We start from the raw sequence: 20199 nt of genomic DNA on the forward strand, positions 1-20199 counted from the left end.
TAATCTATGTACACATGGGTGTGCAGGTATGTGCCTGTGTGTGCAGGTGTGTGGCTGTGCATGTAAATGTGGGGTCCAGAGGAGGCTACTGAGTGTCTTGTTCCTCTTAATCTATTTCTTTGAGACAGGGTCTCTCACTGAATATGAAGCTGTGCTGTTAGCCTGTAAGCCCCGGAAATTCTCCTGTCCATGTTCCTCACAACCCTGGGGTTTCGGTGAACAAGCCAATTGTAATGTTTTCCCCCACTATTGTGTTACATTTTACATGGGCTTGTATCTGAAACAAAGCAGCAATAGGAGGAGGGAGAAGTTTGGGGTTGGGGCAGAGAGAGGCAGAGGGAATGACTGAATAACAGACATACCCTGTGCTGTTTGGAATTTAGAGACTCGTGTCCCTAGCTTCTCATCAGAGAGAAGGGTTTTTCTTTAAGTGCCTTGTGGTTCCTACTGTCACCTCCAGGCAGGACTCTAAGTTTCCTCCTGTCACTCTAAATGGAGGAATGGTTTCTTCCAGAGCTTCTCCTTTGGGCACCCATTCTGTGGTTCTGGACATTGCTGTCTTGGAGTGTGTTCTGGAGATGTAGGAGAGAAAGATGCAAGAACTCGTGGCTATGTGAGCTGTTCTTCCAGTTTGAATCCCACCTTCAATTTGCCTGCTTTCTTATCTCCAGTCTGCATGTGTTTACATTGTGATTCTGTCCAGGTTTTTAGTTATAATTAGCCAGAGAGAAATAGCCTAATATGTACATATATTATCACCAGAAGCTGAAAGAATTACCTTATTTCAGGGACTCTGAGAGGAGAAAATACCAGCTTCCATGGTTTGGAGATAAGGGAAGAGAAATGGATCCAATGGACCTACAAGGGGTGAAGTCACCCATAGTGTTTGGGTGGGAATTAGAAAGTGAGACTGATAGCTGAGTTTCTCTTGTGGACCATGCAAGGATGCAGGGTGCAAATGGTCACAGCCTCTCAGCAAAACTTAGCCTGCAGGTGAGCGCCTGACTCTGACTCCTGGATCACTGTTTTCTTCCAGCATCTAAGAAACAGCTTTCTATGGTAAAGAATTCTCTGCGGTGGGTACCAGAGGCTGAACAAAAGCCTTAAGGGTTGAGATGATGTATTTGATTTAATATCAAGTGGGAAAAATAGGAAATAAGAGAAAGATGATTGTAATCATGTTTTATATATTCTGTGTTTGTAAGTGGATTAATAACAGGCAGGAAATGGACAGGGCTATGTAAAAAATAAAATGATAAAGCGTGTGAGATGATCAGTTTTATTATGAGATTCATTTTTCAAAAAATGCCCTTAGTGTGGCTTCATTACAATTTCAAAAATAGGAACAAGCAAAAATAGTCACTGGCCTCTGGCCTCATGGTCACAACGGTCCTGGCTCTGCTCTGTCCCTTGCCTGGGAAGACATTCCTCTTTCTCAGCTGCCACCCCAACTCTTTATGCTACATGTCCCCATACCACTGTTCCCCCATACTGATGGTACTGCACCTCACCACTGGTGCTTTGACTTTCCATCTTCTCTGTGAAACATGAGTGTGTAGGTCAGGGCTGGACATTTCCTTGCCCATAGATCCACCTTCAGTACCCTGCCAAGACAGGCTAGGTACTGACTAATAAATATTTATTGGCAGAATACTTAAATCGCCAAGTGAATGACAGCTTTCAAATGTTAGGATTTCTGCTTTATAATTTCTTTGGCTCACTTTGTGATGGGCACTTGTCGAATCCGTGTGTTACTTTCTCTCTATACTTAAACACACTATTCAAACCAATGCAGGATGGCATGGTGCCCTGAGCTGGGAATGCACCCATGGAGAAGCTGATACAGAGTGTTCAACAGGGAAGGGAAAATCAGAACTCGGGTTTTGGTTAAGGTTACCCTTGTCTAGAACAGTCAGGAAAACAGCAGTGCTGCCTGGTCTGGGGACTTAGCCCATCTGGGTACTATGCCTTCTGAGGCATCCTTAAACATGCCAATGCCAGTTTAAATACCTGCCATATGCTTATGACATTTGTCATAGGTATTTTTTTTGGAGGCAGAAGAAGGGACTCAGCCAAATGATGAACCACACATGATGATGGCAAGATGTAAGTTGCTCCAACCAGACACCCACTCATCACCCTATTCTAGAACCGACTCTGACTACCTTGACAACTGTTGAGGAGGTGATTCTCCCAGCCTTCACCTGAGCACTATGAGTGATGGCGAGTGTCTTTCCAGGCATCTTTTGACCTCTGAAGATGAATCTCCTTCATATTGCAAACATGAGGCTCAGGAGCAGAGACTGTCATGCCTGCATCCAGGCAGGCATTACCAATCAATCCCAGTGTTCCTTCCCATCAAACCTAGGTTTAGTCTCAGAGTCATTCTCAGGGTTTAGAGCTCAACTTGCAGTCTCTGCCCTCTAGTTGCTAGAAAGTTCATTCTCATATTATTTATTGATCTTCTGTTGTGCTCTCTGTAACAGTATGATCTAATGACAGCCTCAGACCTGGCAGCCTTGGGCACTGGGGACAAAGCTTGTCTTGGTAGGATCAGCAGCATGGTGGGTTGGTATGAGGTGTTCCTAAGCCTCAGGTCCACAGGGCAGAGGCAGATCAGCAACAGGCATTTGTTAGTGTGGATAAAGGATCTTCCCACAGAAGTCAGAAAGCCTCCATGCAGGACCAAGGTCCTGATCCCTGGAGGCTGGAGGCCAAGGGCAGGTCAGGGTTGCTTAGCAACATCACAGCTGGGACAAGCCCTAGACTACTGTTCCCTTTACAATGCGTGTTCATCAGATCAGAAGGCTTTACTTTGAGTAGGCAATCTGATTCCCAATTTTATTTGAAAACTATGTGTTTAGTCACGAAGAAGGCGGCCTTTAGTCTATATGGGATGCTGAGTGTACCAGACCTGAGGAATGCTTCCCAGGGAGTTTGGAAGGGGCAGCTATGAAGACATGGCTGTGAGGCCTGATTCACACAGGCTTCTTTCTAATATCTCAGTATGAGAGTCTCATATGGCTTCCATCAGCTGAAACCTTCTAAGTTTTGGGAAGGCCTTAGGCTACTGCAGTGAGAACACACATTTAGGTGTTTGGTTTTGGCCTTGGCTGTCCAGTGTGGATGACAGATCTGTCTCAGGCTGGCCATTAGCCTTTTCCTCTGCCACGGTTGAGTCAGTCTTCACCTCTGGGGGATGAGTCTTGTTCCTCTTTGCAAAGGACTGGCTGATTTCTGCATGGGTTCTGTTCTTGGTTTCAGGGAGGACAAAATAGAAGTAGACAGCCCCTGCGATACACACTGTGCCAAAGACAAGGAAGCAGTAGGAGTCCAGGCTTTTCTGTGGAAAGGTAGAGACAAAAACAGTCAATAAGCAGTCAGCAAATGAGCTGGCTGACTGCAAAGCCACATTGCAAGATTCTCCTCAGCAACTAGCACTCACACACCAGCAGTTGTGGATAAAACCCCACAGTGGTGGCTGCTGCTGCTGCTGCTGCTGCAAGCAGCAGGTGGAGCTACATGATGCTTGAGCCAGTCACAAAGGACATGGGAATAACTCCGTTACCACCATGATCAAGATGAGAAAAACATCAGTCTTGATTGCTCTGTATTTTTCCTCCAAAGTAAGCATTTAAAAACTGACCATTAAGAAAGGAAAATGTAATCCTTGATGAATATTATCTTAGGTTCATTTTTATCACTATCACACTCTTCCCATGATACACAAGAAAACTGTAAACCCCCAGTTTGCAAGAAAAACATGTATCACAGTATCAAGATCTACCTCACGAACTGGCACAGTCTTGCAAAAAAAAGAAAGAAAAGAAAAGAAAAAAGAACAGAAGATAGATGCTGGGTGTAGTCACTATTGCTTGTGCCCTTATTAGACCTCAATGAGATGCTGGCCTTCCCAAAGACTCTTGAGCCTCTGTGGCCCCTGGTGTGGTGCTTGGCTCCTGGGCTAGAGAGATGGCTCCTGAGCAAGAACCAGGAGCCAAGTTTGAATTCTTAGCACCCATGGAAAAAGCCAGGTGTGCTTGTACATCACACTTGCCTATGACCCCAGAACTGGGGGTTGGGGCTGGGGCAGAAGGATTCCTGCAACTTGCTGGCTGCTAAGCAGATACCTGTAATCTCAGGAGTAGAAGCAGGAGGACCCTAAGTTCATGGTCATCCTTGACTTCACGGGTAATTCAAACCAACTTTTGGATATATGAGAGCTTGTCTCCTTAACCCTCAAAGGTTTTCCTGGTTAAAGCTGCCAGGCTTGACTGCTTCATATTACAGACACCATCAATCAAAGACAAGGTGACAATGTTTTTGAGTGACATTTCCCAAGAAGTAATGGCAAGGTTTTCAACAACTCCATTTAATTTCTGACTGAAAAGCATGGTTTTGGAGCTCACAGTGCTTAAATGTCTAGGTACTCATGAATTCCAGATCCTCCAGTCAAACATATTTTGACTCATGGTGCCTCAGCAGTTGTAAAACAAGGACAATAGCAGGTTTGTAGGGTTGTTATAAAGAATAATAGAAACATCCATCTCAAAGCACTGTGGGTGGTGAAGGGTGCCTTGCTGTGAGAAAGGTGTTTGTCCACAGAGTCTGTGAGCCATGAAAAGGAAGGAGGAGTCAGGGTTTCTGTTGTCAGAGAGGCTGTGCCTCGCAGATGAGCCACTTAAGGCAGAATTTCAAACCACCAAGTGTTAAGTTTCCTTATTCGAAACGTGGTGATGTTTGCCCTCATGTTGTTTTGTGATGAAATGGAATGCATTTCACAGTCCGAACTTCTGCCTTCATGCTGACTCTACACCTGAGCTGTTGGAAAGAAAGTAGAGTCCTGCAGTTTGCTGCTGCTATGGGGCCCCAGCTCTCTGAAGACTGAAGCCAACCAAGACCCCTACTGCCAGGACGGATCCTCTAGCCATCTTCACTCACATCTGCTCCAACAGGAAGTCATGCTGAGCCCACCTTGAGATACAGCCTGCATCTGACACTCGTCACCTCTTTGAAGGTTAGTTACTGTATGGTTGGAGGTCACCATGATGCTCTACCTGGGTCATTGAATAGCTTCTCCTCTGAGTTCCCCACATCTCTACTAGTGCCCTGGATTATTCTCAGGGAAGAAGCCTGCAGGACTCTGTGGAGCAAAGGGCAGCCTGTCGCTCTTCTGTTCAAAATCCACAATCATGTCCAAAGTCACTCTAAGGGAAGCCAAACCCCTGCCCATTGCTGACCTCAAGCCCTATTGCTTCTCCGAGGTCATTTCTTTTTTCTCGGTTCCAACTTTACCTTCCTGATGGTTGTCCCTAATATCATGCCCCAGGGTCTTTGCACATGCCATCATCTGTCCCTCTAGCACAACTGTCAAGGACACCTGCACAGAATGCTTTCTCACTTTTATCATTGCTGCCTACAGGTCCTTCCTAGCTCCTGTTTCGAGAGAGTGCCTCCCAGTCCTGATTCACTGTTCTCTGATTGCACATCATTATGCAGCATAAAGCATAGAACAGCCTGCTAATTCATTCTCTCCCCACCGAGGGCAAGCTATGTGAGGGTAGGTATTGCTGGATAGACAGAGACCAGCAGTGGATGTTTACTGAGAACAAGGGTGTCCTGAGGCTCTCTACTCTAACTCCTGGACTGCCTGGGATGTCTTCACCACCCTCTGAGCTGCTATGTGCTTGTCTTCATTTCCCACAGGACAACATGAGGTCACTTGGATTAGTCTGTTTCACAGACATCAGTTAACCCACAGTGCCAGCAACATCTGGGGTAAGGACACTTGTCCCCTTCTTTGTGAGTCTCAGGGGCAAAAGTGTAGAAAAGTAGGGTGAGAGACTCCATCTCTTGGGCACTGAGTCTATGGGAGGAACCCCAGATAAAAAGTGATGTTGGGTGCCTGATACAGTTCACCAAACCAATGTGCTGGGGCTGAACCCACAATGAGGTGAGGCCTTTATGGTGTGATTAAACCACGAGGGTGGATCCATCACACATGGTATCCGAAACCTCATAATGGGATGAAGGGAACTAGGTAGACTCCTCTCACCCTTCTATCTTCTTCCACATGAGAAGACACTGAGGGCTCCATCTTGGAAGCAGAGAAAAACCTCCACCAGATCCGCCAATCCCTTGATCTTGGACTTCCAACCTCATAGAGATAACCCTGCGGCATTTCATGATTGCAGCATATAGCTGGGATAGCCCTTCTCCCTGAGGGTACTGGCTTAGAGGGGGTACAGAGCTAAGGCAAATGTGCCTCCTCACCACCTCTCTTCCCTTGTTCTGGAAGTCATAGTACCAATCACTGACTCTGCAGAGGGAGGGTGTTACAAGGCCAGGTTAGGGAAGGAGTGAAAGAAAGGTGTTGAGAGCCAAAGATCTCAGGGCTTGGCATGAGATCCTAGGTCATTCTTGGCCAGCCACATAGTTGTATATTAACCTTTACATAGCAGCTCCTTAGAACCTCAGCTCAAGAAAAGAAACAACTTGACCCAGTCCTCCACCCACAGGCTCAGTCATCTAGGCAACCCTTCCTGGACCCCTTACTCATGAACTCTTTATCATGCCAAACATCCTCTTTGGGGCTTCCTAATATTCTGCCTACACTAACACCTAGTGCACAAACAACCCATTCTACCCCTCCCCATATCCTGCTCTACTATATAAGCTATAAGCTATATAAGCTAGCCTGAGAAAAATAAAGTTTGCCACTTGATCAGATCCTGTCTTGTGGTTGTTCTTTCTGTGTCTCTTGTCCCGATTCACTATCTCCAACTCTCTTGCCCCAGGTTGATGTCCTGCAGGTCAGGACAGAAAGGAGCTTATGCAAATGAGGATTTACAGAGCCAGTTACAGAGCCAGATCTTTGGGGCCATTCACTGGCCTGTTTAGTTCCTCTTGACAGATGAGAAAAGTCAAGCTGGCGTCAGGTTGTCACTGGAGTCCTTAGGGTCAGAGACTGGTCCCTGGCAGCTCTGAATACCTAGGCTCAGCCACCATCCTCAAGATACAACCCAGAGACAAGTGAAGGTTAAAAACAGAGGGAGGAGATGTGTCAAAGTGGCCACATGGGGAAAAGGGACAAATAATGATGTCCAGGAGCCACAAGCCAATCTTTGAGGTCTTGACATGAGGCTTAGGTTCATTAAAAGGCAAGAGGTGTGCATAATTAGGCAGTCCTGGTCAAGGTGGAGCCCCACCCTTCCCTGATCCATTTCTCCTGGTCTGGTAAATTGCCAGACCTCAGTGAAATCTCCTTCCCTGGAACCAGAACCTCCTCTTACTGGCACCATGGTGTTAGCCTCTCCCTCCCCGAATCATGAGATTCCTTGCAGTACATTGTTTCAGTGGTGCCAATGGGTGGGGCATATGTGTCTCTCTTTTAGGCTATCTTCACTCCTGCCAATTCATGCTATTGGCCAAGTTCATGCTGCTGGGAGGAGACAGGGCTGGATTGAAACTCAGCACCATGTTCCTCTCCAAAGCTTCCTTGCCTCTTGCTGGACCCTGGCTTGGACTGAGGACCTGACAAAGTTAATGCTACCAATTAGCAACCTCTCTCCATTTGCTTCCTGTCCTGGGATTGCTGACTAGCTCTGTTCACCTCAATCCTGCAGTGTGATCTTACAGGTGAGGTGGCTAGGGGCAGAAACTGGGCTGAGCATCAGTTGAGAAGCAAGCTCATGGAATCTATGGATGGGGTGGATCCTCACTTGGGGTGGATACTCGTTCACAATCACCCATCTTCAGATCCCTGTTTCAGCTCTCAAGGGTCCTGCTAGTCACAGTCACATTGCTTCTGAAACTACAACTTTTATGTCATTAGACAGCCATTAAAGTGGTCCAGATTTTTGTTTCAGAGATGAAAATTTCTTCTCACAATACAGTAGAATGTATTATGCTAAAAATACAAGGCAATTTTGGCAAAATACTACTCTTACTTCCTCTTAGGAAAAGGTTCTTGAGATTAAAGAAAAAAAAAATCTCAGCTTTTTCCCTGCTACTGCTCTGAATCAGAACTGTGAGGGGTAATTCTTCCCAGAGCAAGGAAATGAGAAGTACACACTGGAAGTTCATACTTCAGCTCCCACAGAGTGGACCTATGGATGATTTTGGAGTGGTGTGGTTGGATGGGCTCAGAGGAGGGGCATTCATCAACAAATACATGCCAGCAAAAACCCAGCATGCTCTGGAGGAGATGAAATTATGACCTAATGAAATTCTGGGTTAAGTTTAGAAGTAGCTATCGAAGCATTTATCAAAGCAAAAAGGTGCTCTGAGTTGGAATGACTCATTTCTGCCATGATATTCTACACGTTTGCAGAGAAGTGGCCAGAAATATGTGTCCAAGCTTAGGAAGTGCCTATCCATCCTTCACACTTGGTTTCAATCCTGTCTTACATGACAGCAAAAACACCTGTGAAAGCATGTTCTGCTGCATGTGTGCTAGTGGCTCTCAGCTGGGCTCCCTGCATCCTGGGGACACATCACTCTTCGGAGTCTTAAGAAGTCATCATAGCATCTGATGTAGACTGTTCCTTCTAGAAGATTCTGGTGGTTACTGTGTCTGGCCACTAGTGACCTGGAAGTGTTGGTAATTCTCCCCCATCTCCTCTTCCATCCTTCCTTTTTTTCTTCCCTCCCCTCTCCTCTGTCTCTCTGTCTAGGATATCAGGACAGACAACTTTTCAGTAGTCACAATGAAAACAACAAACTTTGTAGACACCATGCAGGGTGTCTCTTGAGAGCCCTGCTGCAAAACAGAGGCTCCACTCTTGTTTCAAGGGCAAGACAACGACAGTCATCAGGGGAAGTTAAGATTACTCTGCCCCCCCCCACCTCAATGCTCAGTGACATGGCTAGAATTCAAGGTCACCTAGTTTGACCTTAAAGTCTGCTCAATTAATCAAGGTTTTGCTAACACACTGTCTGGCAAATAAGATCAAGAACAGCAACCACTAACAAATACAGTGTTGTGGGCGCTGGCTTCTGCTGGGAGCCTGTTGTAAAGGCAGGACTTGAGGTAAGAAGATTGTTTGAAATATGATGGGGGTAGTAGTGGTGACTCGTAACTGTCACAGATTGCTTGGGATTGACCAGTGTTTTAAGATTTGGGCTATCTGGGAGAGTTTTGAGCAAACATTCTAGGGCACGTTGGCCACCATAGAAAGGGCAGGTGTTGCACAGAGAATTTATTCTCCCAAAGGCACACTGAAGTCCTGATGTCCTGCAAATGTGGCATCACTTGAGAACTGTCTTTCTAGGTATAAGAGAGGTACTATGAGGACAAGCTAGATGGGCTTCCAATCCACTCAGTATTTTCCAAACAAGAAAACATATACATGCACACACAAACACATATTGACAGACACATAGACACTCACACATACAACAAACACATTCACAAATATATATATATATATATATATATATATATATATATATATATACAGACACACAGACATACATGCAAACACATACAGACACACAGAGACACATATACATACACATATACACACAGAGAGAGACACACACAGACACACACAGAAACATATACATGGAAACACAGAAACACACACAGACACACAGACACTCACATACAGAAACACACACACAAAGACACACATACATACAGACACATACACACATAGACACACATATACACACATACATACGCAGACACGGACACAGACAGAGAGACACACAGACACACTGACATACACAGACATAAATGCACACATACTTACATATACTCACACACACACACACACACACACACACACACACACACACACACACACGTATGTATGCATGCACCTGTACATATTCAGACCCATTTTGAATTTGGAAGGAAAGAGGCCATTAGTGCAGATCATTTCTGTTCATTATATTTCCATAGTTTCCACAGCAAAGATGAATCATTTATAATCTGAATTCCCTAAGAATTTCTCAGGAACAAAGAAGAGGATGAGAAACAGAAGCAGGAGAAAAAAATAAATGTCAATCGGTGTATGTTCCCTTTGTCTAGTGTTTTCAGGGCCCACTCACACCCTGTAGGGCTGTGTTAGGTTTCGTGAGATAACCTACATAACACATTGGCTGAGGACTCCTGCAAAAGGACAGCCAATGAGATGCTGGCATGCTCAAGGCAGTGTCCCTGGTATGTGGGCTCTCAGGCACAGGGCTGGGTGGTGCTGCACCTTTGGTCTCTGGCTCTCTAGTCATCAGCAGTGATGCTTAGGTTGTGGGAGATTTACATGTGGACTTCTTCAGTGTTCTCTTTTGCAGTCTCCTACTCCACTCCAACCTTAAGTACACAGGATTGAATTAACCATATTCTTCATTTCCTTTTCTTTTAATTTGTGTGTGCACATGCACACACACACATATGCTATGTGGAAGTCAGAGATCCACCTCAGGTGCCAGTCTTTGCCTTCCTCGTTGTTTGAGACAATCTTTTGCTGTTTGCTGCAGTGTGTTATGTGTATAGCAGGTTGTCTAGCTCATGAGCTTCCAGGGATTCACTTGACTTCCTGCCCTCCCATCTCACTGTTGGAGTGTTGGGATTACCTATAGATACTCTATGATGTTCATCTTTACATGGGCATTGGGGATCTGGGGATCTCAATTTTGGTCCTCACACTGTGTGGCAAGTGCTTTATCCACTGACCATCTCCTCAACCTGCAATGCACCCCATTTCTTGATGCGCTAATGCTTCTGACTAATGCCGAGCCCCCCTTCTTGTTTGTATTCATTTGTTTCTCTCATCTGTAGTATCCATTACTGCTCTCATTTCTTTTGTCCTACAGTATTCTCCTAATGCTGGAGAAAGTTACATATATGTCTTTGATAAATAAACCCAAACAACTTTTTATCTGACTATATACATGTCATCTTTTTATGTATCTATGATCTATCTATCTATCTATCTATCTATCTATCTATCTATCTATCTATCTATCTATCTATCTATCCACTCATATCTATGTTTGTATCTATACCATCAATGGGGTTCTCTGTGTGTGTGTGTGTGTGTTTCTCTCCCTCTCTCTGTGTGTGTGCGTGCGCGCGTGCGCGCGTTCGCGCATATGATGAGGTTCTAGTTATGAAAGGGAGGCCCTGGACCATGTGGATGGGCTCTGTATATCATTGTCCTTACATGGGAGAGGTGGCGATATACACCACACAAGATGAGAGCCGCAGGTCATCAGTCACTTTTAAACAAAATCTTGTGTAGTCCTGGCTGACCTTGAACGTTCTACATAGCCTGAGCTGGTGCCTGTGTCTCCATTGCTTACTTGCAGGAGTTATCAGTTTCCAAGTTTGACACAATCTATGTGACCTACAAAATACCCTCACTATGTGTAGGAAGGAAGAGGGGACTTGATCATTTTGAAACCCCTGTGCTGCTAGAGCCCATGTGACAACCATGTCTGTCCTGTGGGATACAAGCAGATCACGAGGTAGCACTTCTGCTAACTGGGGTAACTGAGAAAGGACTGAGAAGCAGCTGAATTTGGAGGCAAGATTTCTGGAGGGAGGGAGCTCTGTTCAGAAGTGGCCAGATGGAGCCACTGTCTTACAGATAAGGCCTTTGTTGCTTTGATGATGCCTCATTTCAATTATGCAAATCTTCCCATTGGACCAGTTCAGAGGCCTTGTACCCCACCACCACTCAGAAGAAAAGGCTGCTGAGCGTCAACAGTAGGTTGCTTTTGCAGAGCAAGAGGAGAGCTGGGTGTGGAGCTGCCTGGAAGCAAAGTGTCTGTTGCTAGCCTGGCTGTCTGCTCAGCCAGGGAAGAGCATCTCCATGCAGGTGCTGCCTCATGCCCCCCACCTTGTCCTTGAAGGCACTTTTCTACCCTCCCTTCTTGCCCCAGGATCTCTGTTAAACCACAGACTACCAGACACCATGTCTCCCTGATCACAGTCTCTCACTCTAATCCAGCCTCTGCGTATCTGAAAGGAGGTCTTCCAGAAACACCCATACACTTTTCTGTGTGCTCCCACTGATTTCCGTCCTTCATGAGTTACCAGATGTCGGTGGGCACCCAGCCTTGGTAATGTGCTCAGATCATTTGCGCTGTTTTGACACATGTTGACAATCCCACCCCCTCCACATTGCATCAGAACATGCGATGGGTACTTCTCTAACATTCACCAGACACCCTAAACTCCTAGATGAATCTCATGACCTTCAGGATTGAATCCCTTTGGTCTACTGGAGCAAATGAGGATTCCTCAGTAGGACACTAAGACCCAGCAGGATCAGCCCATTATGCACAGAGAACAGGAAGTGACAGTGTGCATGCAGTGACTATTGCTAGATGCTGAGCCAGAAAGTGTGTCTCCCACAACTAGTAAGTCCATTCTAGTCATCTCCTGGGTGATGATTGGCCAGGGACTCAGTCACCCAGAACTTAACTTCTCCTGGGGGTTCCAGGTCCTATGTGTGCTAATCCATGGAGGAGAGTTTCCAATCACATGTCCAGCCCCTGCTTCTAAAACCCACCTCACTTCCATGAACAGCTGGATAATGGTCTTCAAAGATCCAGACCTACGTTGTAAGTTGTAAATGTTGCCCTTTAAAAAAGTGGGAGGCGTGGGATTGCATGCATGTGATGAGGTTCTAGTTATGAAAGGGAGGCCCTGGACCATGTGGATGGGCTCTGTATATCATTGTCCTTACATGGGAGAGGTGGCGATATACACCACACAAGATGAGAGCCGCAGGTCATCAGTCACCCGGGAAGAGAGAAGAGGGGAGCTGAGCTCACAGCTAGAATGTCCTGCTCTGAGATGACTCCCCTGAAAACAGCACTGACATCTTCACAAGCTGGAGCCTTCTGAACCACATGAAAGGCTTCAACACTGTTTTATCATCTGGTTTGGAGATGAGGTCTCCTCTCAAAAAGCTCATGTGTTGAGGGTCTTGTCCCCGGGGCAGCAGCATTCCAAGACCTTTTGGGGAGTAGTTGGACCACAAAGGCTCAGCCTTCTTAAGTGAATCTGTCCTCTGGTGGAGTCATCATTTGAATGAACTGTTGGAGCTGATGGAAGTGTGGAACACAGGGCCGAGTTAGAGGAAGTAAAATATCACTGGGGGTGAACCCTAGAAATATTTATCTTGTCTTCAGTTCTTTCCTGTCTCTTCTATGCTCCTCAGACACAACTATGGGAACTACTTTACCTCACCCCAAGTCCTCAGAGCCATGATTCTCTGACTGTGGTAATAGAGGAAGCTGGCGATGATGGGAATGGTGAACTGTGAGCCAAAAGAGACCACCACTTCCTCTCAGACACTTTTCACTGTGACAAAAAGTCTGACGGGCACAACTGGGAACCAAACTTCAGCATGAGGCTGGAGGAGACACATCCTGTTAAAACACAGCATCAAGTATGTACTGCTATTACAGCAGCCTCAGGGACACACATACACACCATCCTTTGGGCCTGTGATCTGCCTTGCCACCTGGAGTCCTCAGAGCCCATGTCATCCCAATTCCTAAGATTGTTTGTCTCCCTGCACGCACTATGCCCATGGCTTGGCTCAAGCTGTGGCCTGTCAAATGTAAGGATGCTTTTTAAATTTTATTTGTTTTTATTTTATTATTTTTTGTGTGTTTGTGTTTGTGTGTGTGTGTGTATGTGTGTGTGTGTGTGTGTGTATGTGTGTACATCTATGCGAGTGTATTGATGTATGTCCTCTTTAGTCAATCTGCATGTTATATTTTGAAACAGGGTCTCTCTCACTCAACCTAGAATTTACTGATTTGGCTAGATTGATTGGCCAGCAAGCCTCAAGGATCTTTCCATTTCCACCTCCCCAGCACTAGGACTATGGGCATATGCCTCTGCACCCAAATTTTTTGCATGAGTGCTGGGGATTTAAACTCAGGACCTCTTTCTTGTGCAGCAAGCAGTTTATCCACTGAGCCTTATCCCTTGCCCCGAACTGCACCTCGGATCCTCATAAGAGCCCAGTGAGTAGATTCTGCTATTGTTCTTGACACACAATGAGGTCTGAAGAAACCAGGGGCACATTGCCCGAGAGCAGCAGAGCTAACATGCAAGTCCAGGCTGTCTGCCTGTAAGTTCTGAGCACACATCTTCAGTTTCCCTGCTCATTAAATACCCCACATAGACTGGCACCAAACTGCCCTGAAACATGCAGAAGATACCAGATCTAACTTGGGACAGATTCTTGAAAATTGTTCCCTGACCTATGCACATGTTTGAGGTACATGTGTATACACACACACTACTAAATAAAAACATGATGATTGCTTGGTCTTCTAAATAAGCACCATAGGAACCAACAGCTATCTGATATGTGTCCCTGGTAGGAGCTCAGGTCATGCAGGACTGATGTAGGCCTGTCCTGTAGCCACAGAGCATATTCAAATGTCAGGGATGGCTGCCACCCGCTATCTTAGCCACAACAATGAGCTCCAAGGATTTTATAAGAATCGATCTAAAAATCATTTAGAGCCCCCAATATCATTCTCACCCTCTGTATGGGTGTCACTGCCTGAGATTTAAGGCTGTGTGCTATAGCGGTTGAGAATGAACATTCTGGAGCATGTAAGCTTGGTCTCATTTCTAGCACTTGTTAGCTGGGCAACCCCAGGGAAGTGACTTGACATTTCTGTGCATCGACAGTTATCTGTAAAAGGGGACTAGTGGGGACATGGGACTCATGGACCTGTTATGGGATTACACAAGTCACCCTATGTGCCATGCCTAGGGAGAGCCATCTGCATAGCAATGGCTCATCCAGTCACTCAATAGCTTAGCTTGTTTGATTTATTTCAATGGCTGCTGTAACAAGTAACCATGAACTGGATGACTGGAACCAGGAACCTCTCTTCTGTTCACAGGCCTCAGTTTGGGGCTACTAGTTCTTGCAGAAAACATAGTCCATCCTGACTGACCCACTCCACAGTCTGGCTGCCTAGTGACTTGGTATGAAGCCTCATGTGTGGTCACTGTTTCCTCCATAACCTCTTCTTTGACAAGTAATCCAACGGAGCGGGCAGGGATAATTACATCAAATGAAAATGAATACGAAATTTGGGCCCCAGACACATGTGGCACTGTCAAACGAGACACAGCACTATGATGCCACTGGAGGGATGTGCAGATGGGAAGCGATTTGCAAATCTGAGTGATGTGAAATCAAGGTCAAGTGGAACCAGATACAGCTGGAGACCTCTGCAACCCATGCACAGGCTCTCTCTCTCTCTCTCTCTCTCTCTCAACCCAGAGCCCTGAGAAGACACTGAGGAATGACTCCCTCTGTGTAAATCTTTATCTGTATCCATGTGTAGTTTTTTGGATAAATTTTCTATTCAGGTGGAAGAGTAGTTTTAGATGAGTCATCTGCCAGATAACAGCCTCCTTTCTCTCCTTGTCGTACAGGTGAGGGTAAAGAACTTGGGCTCAGAGTCTGGCTCTGATATGCCTAGTGTGAGTGACCTTGGGAGTCTCTCAGAAGAGCTGCTGGAGGCTGTACTTCCTGGCCCTGGCAGGGTTGAGCATTTGCTGGCACATGGCAAGTGCTCAATAGATGTTTGTGTGAACGTGCCAGTGGACGCTTCTCACTCCCTGCCTGGCAGGATGGTATTAGGTCTTCAGTGTCTATAAGATGTACTCGTCTCACCCCTAGGTGTGTAGAAGACAGGTCTGCTTCACAGACCCAGCAAGTATACCCTGAGCCCAGGAAGACTCAGCTGTGAAGGAAAGAGAATCAGCAGGTAATTTAAAGTTAATTTTGTCCATGTAGTGGATACTTTACTGACCCCAGGCTTTGACTGCTAGCTTTTAACCAAACAGGAAAAGTCCAAATGAAAAAGCAGCTTGTTGTGTCCTGGCTGCAGCTGGCAAGAGACCCCAAGGAAGAGAATGCGAAGCATGAGTCCCTCTGTACTCTATGGCCCTTGGGGTGCTTGTAGCATTGTGAGATGGGAAGCCATTGCTTCCATGGAGGCTGGATGGTGTACCTGCCTTCCAGCTGTTGAGTTCAGGAGTCTGCAGTGCATGGCAGGTCACCACAGAGAGAAGCAGTCAGGAGATCTGGGCTTGGTGGGCCCTGTGGAGTCTGGGATGTTGCCTGGCCTCAGTGGGCTTGTCTGTAAGAAGGTCAGGAGTAAGTCCAACTGAGGGCCATGGGAGATTATATGGACACAAAAGCCAGACCTGGGGCCTGTGGCACAGAGGAACTGGTTTGCAGCTGAGAGAAGTGACTGTCCCACTGGTCTGCAGCTGTGCTGAGTCTGAGCATGGTGAGCTGAGGACAGAGCCATTTTGTTCACCTGGCTAGTAGTAGGGTTGCTGGGACATGCTGCACTGGCACTAAGCAGTGTTTTGAATAGTGGGTCTTGGAGGATGATGGGATTGAAATGACCTTTAAGATGATAGGCATGGGATTGAAATGACCTTTAAGATGATAGGCCTTTTTTGGAGGTTTGAAATATAGTCTTGCCTTCTCTAGGTGGATGTACTTGTGTCATAGGCATCGGGGAGCCCTGGAGAGTGTTGGAGTAGGGAAGTTTCACCTTCTGACTGACTGCTTTGGGCCCTCTCTGTGTGGAGAATCCTTGCACAGTCCTTGTCTTTCATGTTCTGACCTGTGGATAACTTCATGAGCTCACTTTCTATTTAGCAAACCCCTGCCTCACACTGCTGCAGCTGTATACTGTTTCCCACCCCAGCCAAGCACCAGCCAGCCTCAGGGCTTTACACTGCTGTTATGCTAGCCTGGACTTTGAACTTCCAAGACTCCCCTGCTCCTTACTTTTCTCATGTCTTTACTCCAATGCCACTTCCTTTGAGAAGTCTTGGAGGACCACCACACGTCAACAGTCCACATACAGCAGAAACACTTCTCCAGCAGCCCATTTGCTTGAGAACTCCACCTCTAATGGTTCATGTGCCCCAGAACCGCAGGCTGGGGCCCACTCATTTTTGTTGCCCCAAACACTACAAACCCCAATGAATTTGCATCTGGTTCTAGAACATGTTGGCATTTCCCTACTAGTCACTGTCTTCCTTGGGAGGCTTGGAGTGTATGTTGGACTGCAACATTTCTATGAGGTTTGTCTGACATAGTAGTTAGCACATTCCAAGAGTGGTCATAAGTTCAAAACACAATATAGGGTTCTGCACACACGCAGCAATAAGTGACAGGAGGCAGCCCATAGCATCTGGGGCCAGCTCCTAGAAGGGACAGGAAGGAGGAGGGACACAGAGGAAAAAGGGACAGAAGGGAGAAGGGATGGGAGGGAGGGACAGGAAGGAGGGGGAGGCAGAGGAGGAAGGCAGAATAGGGAGGGAAGAGATACAGAATGAAGAAAGGGACAAGAGGGAAGAAGGACAGGGAGGGAGGGACAAGAGGGAGAGAAGATGACCTTAGTCAAAGTGTATAATCTTCCTTCCTTGGGACAATAGTATGAGTTGAGACCAAGAGAGAGGCAGGAGAGAGAGGGGTGGGGAGGCAGAGAGAGAGGGAAAGACATACACCCATCCCATTGCAACCAGACAGATTTCACCACGTCTCAGAGTCCCAAGGCAATGTGATGGCAGAAAGCCTCCTTGTCAGGCATACCTGGATGAAGGGGAAAAGGAGCCCCACAGCGAAGTTGGAGAGCCAGTTGACTGTGCCTGCGACAATGAAGGCTGCCGGCCTCTCTGACTGCTGGAAGAACTCTCCGGTCAGGATGAATGGGATCCCACCTGTGAGGGGAGAATCAGGACAGGAATGAACCCCTAAGTAGACCTCACCCACCACACTACCTCCATAGCCAGGTGCTGGACCACCATGAAGTGAGGATGCTATCTTGGCAGGAATAGCTGTACCTGTATGATTGAGGGTTGGTGCCCTTAGCAGCCCTCAGCCCTGGGCTCCAGAGACACAAACATTTCTCTGACTTAGTTGAAGGAGCACTGGGACCCCAGCAGAGATCCAACACAAACCTTGAACTGCATGGGCACGAGTGACATGTAAGGCAACAGACATTGATGAGATACAGATGCAGCTCCATTCACAGTGGGGTTATGTTTCTATAAACTTATCTAGGGCTAAAATGCATTTATTGCATACCAGTTATCTGCTCATTGCTCAGCCTCACCACCTTACAAGTGCTTACAGCATTTGCATTAGCCTGACTTTAGACTTGGTCTTTAAACTAGAACACATGGTTTGGATATGAAGTGTCACCCAAAAGGCTCACAGTTGAAGGTTTGGCCCCTAACTGGTGGGTGTAATTGTGAGATATGACTGGTCCTAGAGGACTCCAACTTAATCAATAGATTAATCCCTTGGTGCTGTTAGAGGAAGGGGGCATGCCCTGAAAAGATACATGGCATTGCTGGCACATTTCTCTCTCTCCTTTTTGTCTGTTATGAAGAGAGCTTCTCTGCTCTATCAATCCTCTCACCATGGTGTTCTGCCTTCATCAGAGGCATGTCCTAGAAAGACAGGCATCACTGCAAGCCACTTCTGCTCTCTTTGCTTCCTGTCTGTCACAGAATGAGCAGCTCTGGCCATCAATCCTTCATGGTACTATACCCTATATCAGGTCAAAAAAATCTGCTGTGACCTGTAGACCCAAACCTCTGAAACCTCTGGGAGCCAAAATGATCTTTAAAATAGTTTCCTCCAGTAAGTCATCAGAAGGATGAAAAATACTAAAAATAGCCCATGATCCTTTGGGCAGGTTGCCACATGGGCACAATACAGGCCAGTGCAGCCAGGCAGGTGGCTGTTGTAATGCAGGGTCAGTTGGAGGGAGAGTAGGGAGTCAGGCAGGGGTATCAGCAGGAAGCAAGCAGTTGAGAACTCTGACGTGTATGTGGGGTGGGAATGTGTTGTGGACTATTACTTTAACTAAGTAAAGGTGTGTTACATTTGCTTGTGCTGCATTTGTTTAATTATGTAAAGATGTGTTGCTGCTTTACCTTGCCAGCCTATGGCACCTGATTGGTCTAATAAAAAGCTGAATGACCAACAGTAAGGCAGTAGAAAGTTAGGTGGGCTGGTGGGCAGATAGAATAAGTAGTAGTAGGAGAAATCTAGGTGTGTGTGTGAAGGGGCGGGGTATGGAAGAGAGATGAGAATAAGGGAGAAAGAGAGGGAGACACCCAGGGCCAGCTAACGAGGCAGCTGCCAGCCAGCCAAACATGGAGTAGAATATACAAAATGAAAGAAAGGTAAAAAATCCCCAGTACAAAATGTAGATGAAAAGAAACAGGTTAAAATAAGTTATAAGAGCTAGTGGGACAAGCATAAGCTGAGGCTGAGCATTCATAATAAATAATGTCTCCATGCCATGATTTGAGAGCTGGTTGGTGGCACAAAAGAAAGTCTGCTACAGGGGTGGAAAATATTGGCAAGTGCTTTATGGCTCCCTCTTTCATCACTGAGGTAGAGTAATACTAACTTGGATTTGCAAAGATCAATCATGCAGAGAAACAGTATTCCCCTCCCTACTGCCAATTAACATGTTTTCATTCTCACAGAGTTCTCTGTTCATCACTCCAAAGTGATGCTCAGGCTGGGACAATGCCCTTCATAATCTTCAGAGAAATGGGCCATGGGAGTTCAAACTGGCCCTACTCATTCTAATTAAAGATGGGTCCACTATTTTATAATGGTGAACAGTCAGGTAAGAAACAAAGTCTATCAGAAAAAGCTCCCATCATGGCTGGGGTGGGGTTCATCTTCCAGTTAACACGGGACAAAGGTTTACAAGCTGTGACACCCAGCGTGACCTACAGCAGAGTATCAGGGACCTTCTCAGGGTCAGCCAAGCAGGCCCCATCATCCCAGGGGGATCTTAATCAATTCCTAAATGCTTAGAGAGGAGAGCTATCCAGCTGTGACTAATTCCAAAATGCTAAATTAGTCTACACCATGAAAACCAGAGCAGTCAAGATAACTAGGTGGGCAGGCAGTTCATGTGGTGAGGAGCATGTCTAGGACCTGGGTGGGGCAGAGACTCAACAGGTTAGTTGTGGAGCTGACACTAACTGGCAGAAGACCAGCTGGCTGGAGAATGGACTTTCCTCAGATTCTATAGCATACTGTTGTTGCTCGATGGCTCTATTGTCTGCATGACTGGCCTGACCTACAAGTCAAATCTCTGCCCATCTTTGCTAAAGGCAGGAGGTGTGTGAAGATCCCAGAGGCT

At 46.4% G+C, this 20199-nt stretch overlaps 1 protein-coding gene across 1 annotated transcript in view; it reads right to left on the minus strand.

Annotated features, from left to right (window-relative positions):
* Positions 1–1193: 1193 nt before the first annotated feature.
* Positions 1194–20199, minus strand: part of Slc2a9 (solute carrier family 2 member 9) — a 114933-nt gene continuing 95927 nt past the window's right edge. Inside the window, exons 11-12 of the mRNA XM_027387033.2 lie at positions 17616–17743; positions 1194–3343 (exon numbers count right to left, since the gene is read on the minus strand). Coding sequence (XP_027242834.1) covers positions 3068–3343; positions 17616–17743 — 404 coding nt within the window. The 3' untranslated portion in view covers positions 1194–3067. The remainder of the gene's footprint in view (positions 3344–17615; positions 17744–20199) is intronic.

Source organism: Cricetulus griseus (genome assembly GCF_003668045.3).
Source record: "Cricetulus griseus strain 17A/GY chromosome 1 unlocalized genomic scaffold, alternate assembly CriGri-PICRH-1.0 chr1_1, whole genome shotgun sequence".
Classification (NCBI taxonomy): Eukaryota; Metazoa; Chordata; class Mammalia; order Rodentia; family Cricetidae; genus Cricetulus; species Cricetulus griseus.